Source organism: Suricata suricatta, chromosome 12, assembly GCF_006229205.1.
Source record: "Suricata suricatta isolate VVHF042 chromosome 12, meerkat_22Aug2017_6uvM2_HiC, whole genome shotgun sequence".
NCBI lineage: Eukaryota > Metazoa > Chordata > Mammalia > Carnivora > Herpestidae > Suricata > Suricata suricatta.
Window position 1 is genome coordinate 47,328,620 of NC_043711.1, and position 19,684 is coordinate 47,348,303.

The 19,684-nt window shown below is 44.1% G+C and overlaps 1 protein-coding gene across 9 annotated transcripts in view; it reads left to right on the forward strand.

Moving 5' to 3' along the window:
* The window catches only part of FOXP1 (forkhead box P1), a 383,317-nt gene that overhangs the window by 292,232 nt on the left and 71,401 nt on the right, over positions 1–19,684 (forward strand). For 8 of the 9 annotated variants that reach the window (XM_029918730.1, XM_029918734.1, XM_029918735.1 and 5 more), the window contains 2 exons: positions 1,807–1,960; positions 7,496–7,700. In XM_029918730.1, the coding sequence (XP_029774590.1) occupies positions 1,807–1,960; positions 7,496–7,700 (359 nt within the window). The remainder of the gene's footprint in view (positions 1–1,806; positions 1,961–7,495; positions 7,701–19,684) is intronic. The other variant, XM_029918733.1, reaches the window with a different exon arrangement.

Consider the following 19,684-nt stretch of genomic DNA (forward strand, 5'->3'; position numbering starts at 1 on the left):
GGGTTTTACATTAATGTGATAACTTGGAAAGGGGTGAAAACAATTGGATCATTTTATGCATGCTGTTCTTAAAATGAAAACAGTGGCTTTTCATTTAAATTTATTTAAATTTTTGTTGTTAGTGGTATAGAATTTGTTTTTTGGAGTGAAACTCAATTAACTTTCTCAGTGGCATGGTAGTAAGTCTGAAATTGGTTGCTAATATGAGAATGATGGTTTTTACTATAAAATAACCTGCTTGGAGACCGAAAGGAAAGCACCATTTTTCTCTTCCTTTGAACTTCTGCATCAGAAGGTCTTGATACACATACCATTTTATGGATGTATCAGATCAAGGTTGTGTGTTAGGTTAAGTGAACGCAGGTGTTTGTAAAGTATAGTTATTAGAACCTCTGAAAGGGTTGTGTAGTCCTGTTTAGTTGCCAGAGTCTCCCTGATGTTTTGAATGATACTCAGAATTAGGAAGGAAAACGGATCTTGTTCTTTTACTTAATTTTTTTTTGGGGGTGACAGCTTGGGAAGGGTTAAATCTCCGTTCATAATTGTTAGCCATAATGTGGCTAAGACCTCCACCTCGATTTGATTCCTAGTAGATTAAGGATATTAGATAATTTCCTTCTATTTATTGTACTACTGCACTGTATTATCTTTCTATCACTCAGATAATTACTGAGGAAATCTACATTAATTTTTTTTGGCTGGAGCAAGGCCTGCTCAACACAGGAATGATGTATTGATGTTTTACACAACAAAAGTTTTCCTCCTGTCATTGTCCAATCAACAAAAAGATATTTATCATACTGTAAAGCCCCTTCTTTTCAAGAACAAAGCAGGGTGGTGGGGGAGGGAGGCCGGTGAAGCAGGACAGGGGAGCGGACCTGGGGGTTTCTGAAACTAAAGGCAAGTGAAGGTGTCTGAAGCTGAAAGTGTCCTTCGTATTAAACACTCACAGTGGAGTACGATGTTGTTTGCTAAATTATGAATGTGTGTAATTAAAATCTAGTGGCTGTTTCTATGAAAGATTTACAATGTTATTTCATCGTTTGTCATGGCTAATTAACAATATTAGATGAAGTTTTTCTTCTTCAAAGGTCTGAGTTTTTCTCATTTATTTATGTCAGGAATGATAAACAGAGTAGTTAAAAGCTGCCGGTGCAGGCAAGAGGAAACCGGCTTGTTTTTCTGTGCCTGCCCAGGTTCGGGGTTCAAATCCCTGCAGACCAGAGCGGGCCGTTCGTTCTCTGGAGTGCGAGTGTTGAAACATTTCACAGACTGGAAGTTCACCTCTCGACTCTAAAACCTCAGGCCTTTCGGACTACCGTGTTGAAAAGCTGACTGGACTGACAAGAGTATTTTTCTGGGCCCCCGGCTTTGGAAAGGGAATGCCTCCATCATGTCCCCCACCCGCCCTGTTCCCCTCAGATGGCATAGGTGCTGTCCCTTTTATTTTTCTAGGGTTTTTAAAAAATGTTTATTATTGTTTATTTTTGAGACAGAGAGAGATAGAGTGCAAGCGGGAGAGGAGCAGAGAGGGAGACATACAATCAGAAGACAGGCTCCAAGCTCTGAGCTGTCAGTACAGAGCCTGGTACGGGGCTCGAACTCACACACCGCGAGATCATGACCTGAGCACTCAACCGACTGAGCCCCCCAGGTGCCCCCGGTGCACCAGCCTTGACGCGGAGCCCTCCGCCAGCCCCCCGTTGGCATCAGTGTCTGACCGTGACAGCGTGTTGTGAGACACCCACACATGGCACCGTCCTCAGGAAGCAGCCACCTCAACTCCTTCTTCCTGGTCTCTTCCAGCAGCAGCAGGTGGCTACCCAGCAGCTGGCTTTTCAGCAGCAGCTTCTGCAGATGCAACAGTTACAGCAGCAGCACCTCCTATCTCTGCAGCGCCAAGGCCTCCTCACGATTCAGCCCGGGCAGCCCGCCCTCCCCCTCCAGCCCCTCGCCCAAGGTAAGCCCTCGTGCCCAGGCCATCCCATGCTGCTCCACAAACACCGTGGGGCAGAGGTGGGGCCTGTTTGGGAGTGTGCTCAGTCTACTCACTGGGGAGGGGATGGTCCATCTGGAACAAGCTGCCTTGTTGGCATCTTGGAACAAGGCTGCCTGAGGTCACCACAATGAAGGGCTCGTTGGCGCCAGAGTGAAGACATGGGGGGGCAATGACAAGCAGTAGCCGACGAATCCCACTGTTGGTGAGTTCTTGGAGTAAGAGAAAGCAGTGCCCTCTTGGATGTAGTCTTTTAATCAGACCTAACCTTGTCAGCTGGGAATCACAGATGAATTTTCTTGAAGGCTTTTATTAGCCACATTGAGGTATATTTCATGTTCTGTAACTTGTTTTGTTTTAAAGCTTAGTAAGGCTTTCAAAATGCCACTTTTTAATTTCCAGGGATAAATTCAGGTTTATTTTCCTATAAACTGCCAAGATGCATCTCTTTGGTTGGCTTTTCGTGTTTTCAATGTTTGCATTCGTCTCTTAGTTGTTTGCTTATTTATTTTTGAGAGAGAGAGATACAGAGGCTAGGAAGTGGGCTCCGGGCTGAGAGTGGAGAGCCCAATGTGGGACTTGAACTCACAGACCATGAGATCACAACCTAAGATCCAAGGTCAGACACTGAACCGACTGAGCCACCCAAGTGCCCCACATCTCTTGGTTTTTGAGCAAGTTCAGTTCTTCACTCATTAGAACAGGTAGCATTCCTAGCTCTTGCCCTTCAGAAATTAGAGTTCCTTGTAAAGGGACAAGATTTCATGGATTTCAAAATTTCTTTTGAAAAGCCATTGACGTGTTATTACAGTGGGTGTTGGACATCAGAAAGAGAGGAGGATTCTGGCCATTTTAGGGCATCCTCGTGGGTTAGGCAACGTTTGGACATGTGCAGTGCGAATGCAAGTGGATTGTTCAGAGGCAGGAAGAATGAAAGTCTGGAAGGAAAGAAGAAAGTGTCCCGCTGCGTTTTGAGATACCGTTCCTTCACCCTCTGCGTCGTTGTGCAGCACATTTCTGTTGCCTTCTCAAGGCCCCCAGTCTTTGTAATTCTGAACGCTTGGATGTCTGTTTGAGCCTTAAAGACTGGCAACTAATTCTGTGGGGTCTTAGATTCTTTTACCTTCCGAAGAGGGTTGAAAATGGGGAGCTTCCTTTACCCTTCCTAGTGATTAAGACCTGCTCATTTGTTCAGTAGCTTCGGGTGTCACGTGGGCCAGAGGCATGTCTCCATTTGAATCTTTCTCGAGTCAGCCACACCCAACTTCTTTTACTTCTGGGGTTTTTTTGGTTTTTGTTTATGTTTTCAGTGCTGAAACTGGGCTTTTCCCTCTCTTGGCCCACGTGGCCCTCCTCCCTTCTTTGCCATTACTGATCAACCACTGGGTACCTAATCAGATCTCCAATGGCTCTCAAAATAGAAGATTTGGTAACTGAGCAGTAGGAGGGGAGAAGAAAGGACACATGCCCAGTACATTTTTGTGGTTGCAAAATGTTACAAGGTGCATTAATTACACCTTCGGGTTTATTGTTGGAAACATGGCCGGCTGTTCTGACACACCCAATGGACTCAGGCTTTAACCTCTCATCTTTCCCACTGCTCCTGTACTATTAAGTTTGCTCACTAAGGTTCATTGTTATAGTACATCAGTTAAGCTGTCCAAAAGAGGGCAATTGGGCAGTGACAAGACAAGCTCATGTGTAATGTGAAAGAAATGAATGTGGTGATGCATGAAGTGTAATCTCTGCAGTAACATATCAGAAACACCAGTAGGTAATTCACTAGTCATGGCATTGATTGATATGCTTAGCAGTCTGCTATAACTATTAGCCCTTGCACCATTAGGAAGAAGCATATTTAAAATTGAAGGGGGGCCCTTACGTGGGCCCAAGATACATACATGTAAATCCAGTGTTTCTGGAGTCTGGTTCTGGCAGTGACGTGAGAGCTAACCATTGTCTGCTATCTTTCGTGGAGTCCGGAGCCTGGTTTTGTCTCTTCTACCCACTCACCTAAAGTGGCTGGAGAATTCAGTCATGTTGGACTACAACACAATTTTTTTTTATCAGAGACATGATGGCTTAAAACTGATGTCATTATGAGGTTTAAATCCACTTTCTGCTTGCTTGAACATGGTCACCTGGGTATGGATGTACAAGGACAAAAAAAGGTTGATCAACTCTGTTTGTCTTTGAGCCAGTGATACCTGGGGTTGTAAAATTGAGTTCCATGAGCAGTAATCTGTCAACTGTCCCCACAACATACATTTTTTAAGCCTGTGTCTGCATTTTCTTTTATAATGAAGGGGTCGGTTGTTCTGGAAAAAGAAATGGAGTAAGGCATAGGGGTGACGTGTTACAAATGCCAGTGGTGGCCGCTTCATGACGTGGCCATCGGGGTTCTTTTACATACCTGCTCATGGCCTTGATCCTTCACTTAAACATGTATGAATATGAAAGTATGGATAGAAAAAGAGTAATATTTTGAAGGCCTTATTTTTTTTTGCCTGAAGGCTTTATATTATGAAATGGAAGGCCATTTTTGTTGTTTTTAGGAGTACTGCATAGTCTTCTCCGGTTTATATAATTAGCACATGGGCTTTTCCTCCCTGGTGTTTTGAGGCCTCTAAATCACTGTTCTCTCCCACCTCCCAGCACCAGTAATTCTGTATAGAAATATATTTTCAATATTCTGACCTTTTAATTTTTAAAATAGGAACTAAAGATGACATGAATTTAACTTGGTACTGTTATTCCTTTCTACCACATTGGCAGAAATGTGATGCTTTTTGGAAAATTGATTACTGTTTAGTCTGATGAGTGACTAGCTTGCCTGTTATCTGTCTTAATTCTATCACGAGGTTGTGGCTGTCAAGTAACAGCATCCTCTGGTAGATAGTACGCATCAGAGTAACAGTTTAACCTCACGAACGAGGTGTAGCATTGATGGAGGAGAGTGATTTGACTGCCTCTCTGTAAATCAGATGAGGATGTTCTTAAACGTAATTATCACAGTCAAATTTGACCCCAAAGTGTGGCTGTTGTCAGTGAGTTGCTGTTTTATTTACCATTTCCCCCTCTGAGTGACAGAACACATTTGCCAGCCCACTGGAATAAAAGGGAAGTGGAGTAGCAACATTAATATACTCTTAGGTGTAACAAGTGTAAGAAGACATTTGCCTTTGTCTTTATTGGCTGGCGGAGCGGCTTGCTTTTCAAAGAACTTCAAAGTTCCGCTTTTCTTGGAGGGAAAGTGTTAACACAGTTGTTAGAAATGGCGTTCTCCCATTTTTTTCACCTCCCATGCAGCTGACCCAGAAATCAATTAGTCTGAGTTGAAAAATAGGCAGCTTGTTCTTTTCATGTGTATTTACTCGGTGGAAAATAAAAATAGGTGTTGACTTGTGTGGCTTTATATCAATATGCTATCATCAACAGACAGGCCTATTCACTATTGTTTCAATTGAGTAAACAGTGGTCGGAGGGCCAGCCGTATTCCCAGGTAATTGTTGGTGTGTGGACCTCAGTGGCAGGCCTGTTAGCTACAAACACATCCCACTTGTCACTTCGGAAGGTGTTTGAGAATAATAGCCCTGATGCAGCAGAACCGGACACGGAATTGTGTAGTGACCTTTCCCTTTGTTTAATTTGCCTCTGAGGCTTAATTTCAGGGGACAAGTAATAATTGAATATGCCTAATAACTAAATGCTCATTTGGGACAAAATCCATCAAAACATAATTGGCATTTGATTTTTATGAAGGAAGAAGAAAACCGAGTTGGCTGTCGAGGATGCGTTCTAAGAATTATCTGACCACTTAATGTATCATTTGAAGCCTCCTTTCATAATATATATTAATTGCAAATACTTGAGCATTTGAACATTTTCGTGGAGAACCGTTAGGAGAGACCAACTGTTTTTGTTACTGCTCCTCTCAGAAAGGCGGGGAAGGTTATTGGTCTGCTGTGCAATAATTTACTCCTCTTTGATATGCAAACGATCCACGGTGAATATAAAAAAATCCTATCAGACTCATTTCACAGTTCTTAACCACTCGGATTCTCTGGAGTCCATTGCCTCATTAGACCAGTGCTCTCCAATGCTGGCATAATTAAAATCTTTAACAGTTTAGCAAAGTAAAGATGTTTGGCTGATCACGTTGAGATGATTATCTATCCATTGTATTCTAAATGACAAAAATAAATTAAATTTAGACCTTGGCATTTTTTATTATGTGTTTCAAATGAATATAATGCACACAGCCTCCTTTTTTAATTCAATACCTTAGGTTTGGTAAGAAACACGTCTGTTCCGGGTGCTGCTACATAGTCAGAAGATGGCAGGCTTTCTAGGTTAGCGGTGTTATAGTTGATTGAAACAATGAACGGCAATCCAGACATCCAGTTCTAATGGGGACTGAATGGCCTTATGCTGTACAGGGCTTATGACTTCCTTTAGCTGTCCTTTGGAAGGAATGGCTGTTTTTTTGTTGGTTGGTGTTGTGAGCTCCCCCATAGAACCTTCTTCTTCTGCTCCTGTGTGCACTGGCCTGGGCATTGAGGCGGGATTTGGAAATCCCGGGCTGTAGGAGCATGTCTGCCTTTAAAAGAAAGATCGTGAGGCCACGATACTGAATCGACATGCTGATTGTATCACCTCTTGGGGAAGATACTGGTTGACACTTAACTGCTCAAGACCCCTGTCCATTTTGACCCCCTTAAGAAACAGGAGAACTTTATTACTCCAAATTTACTTTACATTTGCATTTTATTCTACAACGGTTCATTAGCATTGATCTAAGAAATGACAGTAATAATAGTGTTACTTGTAAAAAAAAAAAAAGTTACACAGTTTTGCAGTAGACACATCCATCAATTAAGCATGTGGTACTAGCAACCAAAATTAATGAGGAAGATAGGTGTGTTAATGAAATAATCATAGTATAATCAATTTGAATGCTAAAAGTTGAAAAGCATTTCAGGAAGACGATATGAATTCATAATTTATGTCTAAAAGTGATTAATAAAAACTGTATTTAATAACAAAGCTATTTGTCATCATTTAAGACTTAAGCGCAAAAATTATTCATTGTGGGGTTCCTGTAGTCAGAATAGTAGAGTTGAACAAATGTCTTTTGAGCCTTTCTTTGTGTCTAGAACTATGGTTAACCTCTAGCTCCTTTGCAAAAATCTAGAAACCAGAGTTTGGGTGGAAGTGTACCATCTTTGCAGAGTACCTGTGTTTAGAATCCTTTGCCCAGAGGTCTTTTATGTGTGAGGAGGGCCCTCCGATTGGGCTGTTCAGTGGGAGGACACGGTTGTTATTACCGTATTTGCGTTAGTTGGGGGTAGGGGGACGCACACACCAAAAAAAAAAACAAAACAAAAAAAAAAAAACCCTAACACTAGGCTTTGTTTACTGACTCTTTGATTTAATTACTGTTTGAAGAGGACGGAATTAGCTGTTAATTGATTTAATTATCCAATTTGTTTGTTTCAGGCATGATTCCAACTGAACTGCAGCAGCTCTGGAAAGAAGTGACAAGCGCACATACCGCGGAAGAGACCGCAGGCAGCAATCACAGCAGTTTGGATCTGACCACGACATGTGTCTCCTCCTCTGCACCTTCCAAGACCTCCTTAATAATGAACCCACATGCCTCTACCAACGGACAGCTCTCAGTCCACACCCCCAAAAGGGAAAGGTAGGAATGGGCGGCTGAGCTGTGGCCAGAAGAGGGTCTCACGCAGGCGGTCGCTGGGTGGCCTTGTTCAGCCATATCTCAGCGATTCCTAATTGGATCCATGTGACTTGAATGTGCATATAATTACTTAAGAATGTGTTCAATATGGTTGGGGTGTGAAGCATCTAATTATTTTCACCTTTTCAGCATGGAATTAGCACTTATGTAGGACTACCCTTAAGCTCAAGAGCGCAGGCAGAGTTAGTTTCTCACTGCATGGGTTGGTTTCAAGGGTTCCAGGCTGATTTCCTGAGCCAGTGGCTCACCCCTTGCCAGCTGAACTCCTGGGCTCGAAACACCTTTTCAGGGAGTCGCAGAGTCTGGTCCTGGCTGCCACGAATCACAGGTCAAGGAGAGGTGGCACTTGGCCACTCTGTACTGCCCTCCTTGAAGGCCTTTATCATAGTAAACACTCAGTGAAGGTTTCAAGGATGGAGAGATGGAAGGGGTCTGTGTCGATGCACACGCAGTCTGTGTGTCAACACACCAGTTAAAAAAAATAAAGTCCTCACTTTCCAAGAGCAGTGTAGTGCTGTCTCAGTTGCTGTATTCCCATTTGGAGGTGAGGACTTTGTATTTTACAGCTGCCCTCAGATTCCCTTGAATGGTAGATGGGGCCAGGTTTGTTTGAGATCTCCCGAGTCCATCAGGGAGCAGAAGAGGTCTAAAAACATGAAGCTCTTAATTCCTGTTACTGGATCTTAGCACCCAGAAGCGTTAATACTACTGTTGAATGCTTTGCAGAAGTAGAGTATATATAATGCTCCTAAAATTAAAAAAACTTATTTTCAGTGTACTATTTTTAAACTGTTTCCCATCTATTTCGTATGCCCAGCTTCTCCACACAGAGGAAGAGAGACATTCAAAGTAATGTGTGATAGTAAATGTCACTTCCAGCAGGAACAACAAATTCTGCATTTTGTTGTTTTCTTTTTAATAAAAATGACTTGGTGAAAGTTTTCTTAATTATATTTTTCACTTAAGCAATTACAAATATAATTTCATATATTTCGTGAAATACCGAGCATTAAGAAGCCCACGGGTTTAATTAGATTTGTATCTTTCTACCAGCAACACTTTATCCATTTCGAGATCAGTAATCACAGAAACTGCTATGTGAATATTTGTGCCTATGTGTATGTGTGTCACGTTCAAGCATAAAAACGTGAGAGGTGAGGATGATCTATGTTTCAACCAAAACTTGCTACTATCCCTTTAAGATCAGTTTGGAATTTCTGGGGCAGATGTAGGGGAAGTAAAAGGTTTTAAATTTACTGTTCGGGACAGTTTGAAGGATAGAATGGTGGATGGTAAGCATCTGTGTGGGGCCATTGGGCCGAATGTGGCTCCTGTTGTTTCTAGTGAGGATGGATCTGTATGTCTGGAAGCCAGTCTTCACCTCCTGCTTTACTGTCTCTCAAAGTGTCTTTGTAATTAAAAAAAAAATACTAAACCTTAAGTAGCTCTTAAGGAAAGGTTCCAGGCTGTTGTCCCCTGGTGTACTTGCATTGGTGTGTGAGGTTGATGCTGTCCATTTACCGCAGAGTGATTGAATTACATCTTTATCCATAGGCAGAATGGGCCATCCGCTACAAAATGCCGACCGATGCACTTAAGGTATTTGTTGCAATCTTGTCAGCCATGTGGAGCCTGCACAGATTTCCTGTGACACAGAAAACTCTTCTTGTTTAGATGCACTGTGCTCAGTTTCATTCTGAAAGGGTCTATATCTGCAGTCAGGTGATAGATTAGCAATGAGGCAGGTGCGAGAAGAATAGCCCTTTTCATGTCTCAAGGGGTATTTGAAAGTAAAGGGACCTAATGGGCAGTCTCATTCCAGGAGGATACATTTGTTGGAATTTTTTTTTTATGATCCTTCCTTGTCTGCACAGCAGTTGGGCTTAATCTTCATTATGCTATACGCCGAAATTAGAACATGGATCAGGAAAGAACTTGGGTTCTACCGATCCTTAATCTGGCTGTCCACGGCTGAATTTTCTAGTTGTACACGTATAGAAGAATGTAAACACGTAAAGAAGTAACAACTAGGACATTATATGCCCCTCCTTAACATCTTGGGTCTCTCAGTTCCTGTCATAGGGTAGGTTCCTAGCAGTGGCTGAATTAAAAGAAAATTCTACTGAGCCTCTCTTAGTCCAAGGTAGTAGACGAGAGAGGGGAGCACCTTTGGTTAAAGATAATTCAGAAGTTACAAACTTACAAAATTGATCATTAAAAATTCATTTATTAGCCAGCTTTGTGTACCTACATACAGGTACTTCTAATGAGATTTTATCTGGTTTTGCGTTATGATTGATTTTTCAACGTGGTATCCCATTCAGCAGAAAATGGTAAGAAAGCCATCACTGTAGAAATATGTTTTCACCTAAGCACTGACTGGACGTTTGTCGCAGGGGTCCCTTGGAGAAGTGTCCCCCCTTCCTTGCCAGTGCATCTGAAAACCCATAACTTTGCGGGCTCTCCGTTGATTTCAGTGGAGCATCCTATCCACCCTCCCACCCCCGCCCCAGCCCCTGGGAGCTGAACAAGCAGGAGCGTCTGTCGCACTGAATAATAATCTAGCCCTTCCAACTCCATCTCAGGTGAACAGCTTAGGAATCTTTCCTAAAAGGATTCAGGAATGTTCTGTGTTGAGAATGTGTTGGAAAAAGGCAGCATCATAGGAGTTTTTGTTTTTTTTAAAAGTAGTCAGATGTCTGACAGTCTCACCAAGGCCGCGTCTTTCTATGTCACTTGGAAACCGCCAACCCCCCCGCTTGCCCCTATGCGTCTTGCGGGCTCCTCTGAGCAGCCGCTGTAGCAGCAGCTCTGGGGTCTGGTGAGCTGCAATCTGTTAAGGAGATAAATAATGTGCTTGGCACGACACTCCTACTCTCCTCTTTAATTTGTCTTACACAAGGAAAATTATAATTAAATCATTCAGGGTAAACCCTTGAGTGTAGAGAAGGGAAAAAACACACTTTGGGAAAGATTGCCAATAGAAACCCACTTCCCTGTTGCACAGGGTAGAGACATTTATCAATATTCAGTACTGTTAGGGGAGGAGCGGCCCATGTGATTTGTGAGGCGGATGCCAACGCTCAAATCAAGGCTTGTTAAGATCCTGCCCCTGTGCAGTCACGGACACTCAGCATCATTAGAATTCAGTACTGGCACCGTGCTTCGTGCTTTGATTCTCTTCTGGCGATTTAATAGTGTTTATTGTGCTGATTATATATAAATTCATTGGTGCAATAAACATCCCTCAGTTGCCAGCGGCTGGGAGAAGCGTGGCAAGGGTGAAGTTCAGCAGGCAGGAGCTAAAGGTAGCTGAAGAGGCAGCAGGCACATTCACCTGTCTCACTGCCATTTTATTCCCGAGGACCAGGGAGCCGAGACCTCTTAGACCAGAGAGGAAGTTCAGATCTGGGATACCTGTGAGCATCAGGCCGTGATCTTGTTTCCTTCACTTGCCTGATTGTCTTGCTTTAGGAAATACCAAGTTTTGGTGTGGGTAAACAAAATCAACGGAATGCAAATGAAACATTTATTAAAATGCTAAATTTAGTAAAGCCCTTTGAGCTTCTTGGATCAAAGCAGCTATGTAAATACAAATAGCAATTACTACTTAAGTAATTGCCTGAATTAAAATTCTAAATATCACATTATATGATGGCGCACTAGGGAAAGGAAGGGAACTCACATTTAATCAGTTCTTTCGCTGTGCCCATGCACTGGATGAACGCTTGTGTTTGGAGTGATGTCTCATTTTATCTTCGTGATTGCCGGGAAGTGGTAGGGATTATTAGACCCATTTTACAGACAAGGAAATTGAGTCATGGAGATTAAATAACTGACGTGGGGTCACAGAACTGCTTCGCGGCCTATCCAAGATCCAAATTCAAGCCTGTGTCTTACTAAACAGCACCTGAGGTTTCCATTCAACCTAGAAGCGAATATTTAATGATGATAAATTAAGATCGGCACTCCTAAAATAAAGTTTAAATTTAATTTAAATCCAACAAAACTTAGGCTGAGTTCACATACTGTGTGCAAATCACGTCTTAAAGGAAAATAGCAGAGTTTGCTCTTTTCACAGCAAATACTGGTATTTACTGGGCCTCTCGTGAAGGCAGGGGGCAGGTGGGATTTGCAGAATATAAGCCACTCACAATCCGAAACAGAACGTAAAGCACAGTAATGAACCCCATGCTGGAATCACACACAGCAAACTCTCTCTCCTTCCGTCTTTGCACGGCGCCTTCGAGTATCTTGCGTTTCCGCATCAAACACCTCATACGTCCTTTATCCTATTTCTCTTGTTGTTTCTAGTCTGTATTAAAAAGATTCCTCTTTCTGACCTTTCCCAGCTCTTTGCTTTCTGTTCAGCCTCCGTGAGTAGATGTCTGCTAACTTAAGCATTGCTCAGATTCAAAGCTCCTCTAGGGGCGCCTGGGTGGCTCAGTCAGTTAAGCATCCAGCTTCAGCTCAGATCATGATCTTACGGTTCGTGGGTTCGAGCCCTGTATCAGGCTCTGTGCTGACAGCTAGCTCAGAGCCTGGAGCCTGTCTTCAGAATCTGTACCTCCCTTTCTCTATGACCATCCCCTGCTCGTACTGTCTCTGTCTCTCAAAAATAAATAATAATTTTAAAAAACATAAAAAATTTTTTAAAAAAGCTCTTCTAAATGTTAGTATCACAGCTCCCTTAAGCACCTGGTGGAAAAGGTTCCTTTCAACTTTGGCAAAATCATGGTTGTTCAGTCTCTACTTTCTTTGAGGCTGTCCTGTTGTTCTGAGCATCAGATGGCCCATGTCAGGCCTCTCCCCTCACCTGCCCTCTGTCCGCTCCCCCGTTCCTTCCTTCTCCCGGCCTGTTGACACAGTCCCGTGCATTGCATCTGCTTGCGTGTTCCACTCGCCCACACTCCACAGTGGGGAGCTCTCTTCAAATAACTCCTGAAGGCTTTGGCTTGGCTAGTGCACTTTCAGACGTTTTCACTTGATCCACAGTCTCTGTTTCTGATTTGTGGCCTCTTGACATATTGCCATGTGTTTGACTACATGAACAATAACATTTGTGGTTCCCGCCCCACTATTGTCAAAAGGCAAGGAATTCGAACGTGGACAGGCCTGGCATTTCATATGTCTTTCTTTCTATTTTTTTATTTTTGGAACTAAATTCTGTGTTGATTAATAAATATTGGTGCTCTTGGTGTACTTGCTGAAAATTCTAGAAGCTTGCTGGTAGAACCGCTCCACTTCACACGCCTTTAACTGTTACACGTTTTCATATTCATCTTAAGGGCCTGTTCAGCCAGAAATGTAAGCAGTGAGCTGTAGGTCACGTTAGTCTGACCGGCTCTTCCTCATTTCAACTGTCGTTTTGTTTTCGGAAATCAGGTGATTTCTTCTCTGTTGCTTTTTATTTGAGGCATTGGGCCCAAATCTTTATTTCCCATGAAAGCGTTCTGGAGAGCCTGCCTTGAGATGGTCCCAAATTGTCTTCAGAATCGTTACTGCTCCTTCCGGCAGTTGGTCTGTAATAGAAGTCGGCCAATTATGGCCTTCCAGCCACATCAGGCCCACTGCTCATTTTGTAAAATAAAGTTTTATTGGAACACAACAGCGATCATTCATTTATACCTTGTCTGTGGCTGCCTTCCTGCTTCAGCAGCTGGCTTAAGTAGTTGCAACAGAAACATGACTCCCAGTGACTAAAATATTTACTATCTGGCCATTTACAGAAAATAATTGACAAACTCCTCTGGTTTTAGCTGTCAGAAAAGTGTTTCTCAGATTTCCTGATGATATTTTCACAGGTATTTTTAAAAATATACAGCTCCCCAGGCCTGTCACGGAGAATCCAATTGTACCCATCTGTGACGGGGTGCAGGAATTTGTATTTGTCGTATGTATCCTATATTCTTGCCACTCAGTGGCTTCAGGCCAGCAACTTTGGCATTACCTGGGAGGAGCTGGTTGGAACCCAGGGTCTTCGGTCCCTTCCCAGCCCCACTGAACCCATCTTCATTTTAACCGGACCCCCAGGGCATTCTCAGACTTGAGAAGCCCTGCTGGTGGCAGGTTCACTTCCCTGGGTTTTGGCACTATTGGAAAAGACGGCGTTTACCCTCTAAAGTTTGATCAACGTCCCAGACGCACTCAGTCCACAGAGCTGGTGGTTTTCCATTCTCACGTGAACCTGCAGATTAGAGGTGATGTTGCTGGAAGGTATCGCTCCCTGGACTATGATGGTGACGATAATGCAGCTAATGTTTACTGAGCTCTTACGTCGTGCCGGACACGTGCTTAAAGGATTCAACCTAAGCCTTGATCCTGATCTTTTCATTTAATCCTAACGGTAACTCTGTGGGGTACTGTCTTCTTTGTACCATGGTATTTGAAGGCTCAGAACAATTGTATAACTCATACAAGCGACACAGTTAGTTGGGGAACAGGCGGGGACTGGAACCAGGGTCTCCCCAACCCTCAGAGTCCTTGCAACGACTGCCATCGTGGGGTCGTCCTCAAGGGGGCTGTTGATCAGAACCACCTCGGCTTTATCCCAGACTCCTGGCTTATAGTCTCACTGGAGAGAAGCTCCGAGATCAGGACGAGGCTGTCGCCTTCAAGGGTGTGAGCCTGAGGCCAGACATACCTGTTCAGCTATATTTGGGAGAAGCTCCAGAGGTTCTCAGAGAGCAGCTCTCCCGCCTTGCCTCATCTTTTTGTAGGCAGACAATCGGGTGACCCTAAGTGGAGGCCATAAAGAGCAGGCCGGGCATGGCCTGGCACGTGGTGTAAGGGACATGAATGAGAAGTACACATCGCCAATGACCAAGGCCTGAAATTCAGGTGCTTCTTAGCCCCAAAGTAGACCGTTGGTAGCAACACCTGTCCTTTGACTATCTATGTAGGGCAAAAACATTTGTGTTGATATCAGAAAGAAACAACGAGGTCCGATCACCATTCTGTCCCGCAGATACACTACCGGGTATTTCGTGACCACCACGCTTGGAGGAGCTGCAGTCCTTTGGTCTCATGCTTAAAACCAGTTGTTTCTGGGTCTGACGCAAAGAAGAAAGGTTCTGTCAGGGCAGTGTGGCATGGGGCCGTCTCCTGCTTTGTCATTCATACCTAGGATGGGGGAGGGAGACAGTCTTCAAAATATTGGCACGCCATGAGGGATAGGATTATGGATTTTCTTGACTGCCCACTTTGTGTGGTGATTAAAAGAGAAAACCTCAGCCATTATGCTCTAGCAACTGTTGTATCTTATCTCAATAAAGTGGCTTTTACCATAACACACCATCATTAGACTCTATAAATCTTTTCCTATTTATTGTGTTTAAACGATACATGCTTCCCAATAAAATGACATCATTCGTCTAGAAAGATAGATTCATTGGACAAGTTTCTCTTAAATTGGGTTGACTTTAATGTTTTTTTCTTGGGAGGTTATATAATATGCATCTTACCCATGGGCTAGTTTATATCTAATGTGCCCAGTTTCCCCCACAAAATAATATTTGAGCCCCATTTTCTCTCATCATGTAGGATAGACATTCTTTTCTGTTGAGTTGCTCCTGCTGATAGGGTTTCTTCCCCCTGCCCGCTCCCTTGGGTACACCCACCACTTTTACAGGTCCTGCATCCCTTCTCCCAAGTTACACATAGCTTCCCTGACGTCTCCCTCACCCTGAGGACGCGAAGGCAAGCGTACGGCAGAACAGCAAAGACCGATGTCGGGGGAGCCCTGACAGCATGTTCCAGTGTACCTGGAAGAGTGTCGTGTGCAAATGCTCACTTAAGAATTTGGATTGCAGAACACTTTCCTTTGGCGGACGTGGGATCCATCAGAAGTGGAACGGGGAACAGTGGGTCTGCAGGAAGCCACGAGGTGTGGGGAAGCCCTGCGCGTCCTTCTGTGCTCATTTCAGTGACAAGTAGCAGTCTCGTGTTTTCAGGCCAGTAATAGGGCCCCACGAGGGGGGACTGCACAGGAGGCTTCAGTGAGAGCCGGGTTCTTTCTCAGGATTTCCAAAGCTGCCTGTTTTGCCCGGCTCCGAGGTATTCTCCACTTGAGCCACCACTGCGCCGACAGGCTCGCTTGGCTGATGCAAATGAGCATGTCACGTCTGTGCAGCCATCCTCAGGTTCTTTATTCCGCCCCCCCCTTGGCAATCAGTCAGGGCCCAAGTATATTATAAAGTATATTCTCCTCATTAAAACAATAGTGGAGGCTCACAAAGGGAGATTGTTAATGTGTGTTCCAGCTTGTCGTTTCTGCCTGTGTGAGTAACGAAGATAACCGTTCCTTGGGGAAACCGTTTCGGGAATTGAGCACCAGCTAGGCCAGCCAGAGAGTTCTCCGAACCGTGATTCTCCTTTTTGTCTGTACTCGAAAATAACGTCGTGATGGGCTCCTCGGTGCCTCTGCACACACACAGCACAACTGCCGCAGCCCCGGTGGTGTTAATAGGGGACAATCCCCCGGGCACATGTCGCCAAGAGGTGTACAGCTTGTTCAGTGTCTCCATCCATATGGCAGTCTGCACCATTCACAGGAAGGCGTCGGGGCTGTGCCTGGTGGGGACTGCGGTCGATGTAGTGTGAAGACAAGGCTTCCACCTGCAGCAGCCTCAGCAGTACAGTTTGTCTGACGGTGGATCTGGGTTACAACACGCTTACACACCGCACACACACTCAACCTAAGATACTCCGGAAGAGCTTTGCTCGTTTCCTACCCACTCCTCTTCTTCCGGTCCCCACACCTCCCCCGCCTTCATTTTCCAAAACGAAACAAACAGTGAGCTGAGCAAGTATAATTCAGGTGCAGGAAACATACCTGGATTACAGAAAGTCAGTGAGAACACACGCGCGCTCACAGACACACACACACACACACACACACTCTCTCTCTCTCTCTCTCTCTCTCTCTCTCTCTCTCTCTCTCTCTCTCCTGGGTGGTTGTTCACGGATTAACTCAATTGAAAGAATGCATGCCTGTACTAGAATTCTTCTGTACACTCCATGGCTTTTGTTGTCCCTTTTTTGCATTTTAAGTCCTAAAGACTGTTTTCATTGTGCAGCTTGGGCTACTAGTTTTGGTTTTTCATCTTAGAATGAACACAGGGAAAAGGGAAAAGAAAATCATTACCAGGCTCAGAAATCTGAGAGTAAAACATTCCCTGGAGGTGTTAGAACTGAAAAGGGAGAAGCAGGGAAACCGAGGTTTCCCAGTGAGGAAGGTGAAAATAGGAACCGCTTTAGAAGGCACTTTGGGAGATTTACCAGAAGGCAAAGCCTTCTCTCCATTTATATACCTAAATGCGGTTCCGCTTTTGTGTAACTATTTGTATTCTTGTTTGGTAAACAAACAGACCCCATAGCAACTGTAGCTGATGATATTTATACTACCTGTAAGCCTTCCCTAAACAAACAGACTTTTATGACCTTCAAATTTCATTCCTTTTATAGTCAAGGAAATCAGACTAATGCCAGGTTGATCTATCTTTCTCTCTCTCTCTCTCTCTCTCTCTCTCTCTCTCTCTCTCTCTCTCTCTCTCTCTCCCTCCCTCCCTCCCTCCCTCCCTCCCTCTCTCTGTCTGTCTCTGTCTCTCTCACTGTCTCCCTCCCTCCTTCCCTCCCTCTCCTCCTTCCTTTTTTCTTTTTTCTTTCCCTCTCACTCCCTTCCTCCCCCCTTCCCTGCCTTCTTTCTTTCCTTCCTGCCTTCCTTCCTTCTTGTTTTATACTTTGAAGTCCATTTTTGAAGGATCTTTCCTGTGTGTGTATTTCACATCTTGGCTGTGAATGTTGAGTTTGAAGGTATATTATGACCGAAGGAAAGGAAAAGGCGAAGTGTTTGTGTAAATGATGTGGTATTTGCTTTCAAGAGGGACCGTTGAGTCATCTGGTGGAATTTTAGCTTATGCATCAGAAAAGCTAAAACGCCACCAAAAGTATTACTATCCTCGACCTTAGGTTTGGACAGGCATCTCTGGCTATGCGTCTACCTTTTATATCAAAAATATTGATGGAAACATTCTTGTACATATGAGCCCCTGTCTTCAACTTCCCTTTTTCCACATGAGTCATATTTATGACAAGAACAAGAAGTCTTGTGTTAAAGATCAGTGTGAGAAATAAATGGCGGTTTACTTTATTTAGAAAAAAAAGTTGACACCAAGAGCTGGAATAATCCAGTGGTGTTTGAATAAATTAGAAGATTGTACAGGCAAAAAGAAAAAGAAAACCAACCAGGAAAAATGGGAAGTTGTCCAGAGTTCAGCAGAAATGTGCTCCTGAGTGGGGCAGAAGTCGCTGGACGGTACTGACATGCATCTGTTCATTCAGCGCCACTTACCAAATCCGAGGCACATGCCAAGTGTCCCAGGCTGCAGGGCACGCAGCTGTGAACTTGACGAAGTCCATCCTCATGGAGCTGACATCAGAGTAGAAGTAGAACAAACAAATAATCACATAATAAAAAGAAAGAAATTCTGAAAAAAAAATAACCAAGCAAGGAAGAGAGAAGAGTGGGTCTGGCAGAGCTTCTGTGAGGAAGTGACCCTCGAACAGATCGAGAGAAACAACGGAACAGCCCTCTAGGCTCAGGACATAGCAGGAACGGAGGCCTCAAGGCAGGGGCAGAACGAACATGTTTCACTGGGCCATGGCCTGTACCTCATTTAGTGTGGGGGTGGCTTGCTGTTGAGTGGTTATAGGTGTGGGCTCTGAATCCGGACTGCCTGCATTCCAGTATCGGCTGCCCACTGAAGTGACTTGACCTTGGTGTGCCTCAGTTTTCCATCTGTGAAACGGGCATGTAGCAGGCTCTGACGCATAGTAGGTGCTCAGTAAGTTTCGAGTACTGTTCATTATTGTCAGAGTCATCTGTTCATTTGAACCACATCTACTGAGCATTTATTATACATTAACCATATAGGTTCAGGGAATTAAATAAAGGGCCACAACCTAGTTCTTCCCCTTAAGTAGCTCATAGTCTGATCACAGAGACTTATGGGGAACGTGGTCCTTGCAACACAGTGTAATAAGTGCAGTGATATGAACACACACAAAATGTGATGCTGTAGGATTTAAAATGAGCACTAGTGGAGTATCACGCTGTGTGCATTTCCACCTCCCACATAGGTAGCAGGTGAGATTTTTGAATACAGTGAGCTCTAGGAAGGAAGGCTCCCTGTCTCTCTTGTTGACCGCTACCTCCAGATCAGCCAGCATAGCCAGCCTGGTGTAAGAGGTGCAAAATTTTATTGCAGAGACTAGATGAAATCTATAGAAGAAGGTGAACAATTAGAATATTAAGGATTAAGAACCCAGGGGCGCCTGGGTGGCCCAGTCGGTTAAGCATCTGGCTTCGGCTCAGGTCATGATCTCATGGCTCATGGGTTTGAGCCCCACGTCGGGCTCTGTGCTGACAGGTAGCTCAGAACTTGAAGCCGGCTTCCGATTCTGTGTCTCCCTCTCTTTGACCCTCCCCTGCTCATGCTGTCTGTCTCTCTCTCTCTCTCTCTCTCTCTCTCTCTCTCTCTCTCTCTCTCTCTCAAAAATAAATTAAAAACATTAAAAAAAAATTTTTTTTCAAGAAAATAACCCATTAGGTGTAGGTATCTGTTTGCTACCCTTTGGCCACAGAGTGTAGGAGAACCTGGTTAGTCTTGAGGATACTCAAGAGGCTCCAAACAAGGAAGAAAATTTGGATTTCTGGTAAGAGTGCTCTTTGACCCTCAGTGCCATTTGGAGGACCAGCTGACCTACAAACTGCCAAACCCCAGTCTCCGTGCTTCTGATGCAGTAATTTGGGGGAGGGCCTAAGAATGTGCATCTCTGACAAGTTCCCAAGGGCCATACTTTGAGAACCACTGCTCCCGAACATCCATAGGCTGTGGCTTTCTTCCCCTGTGATATTCAGAGCGACA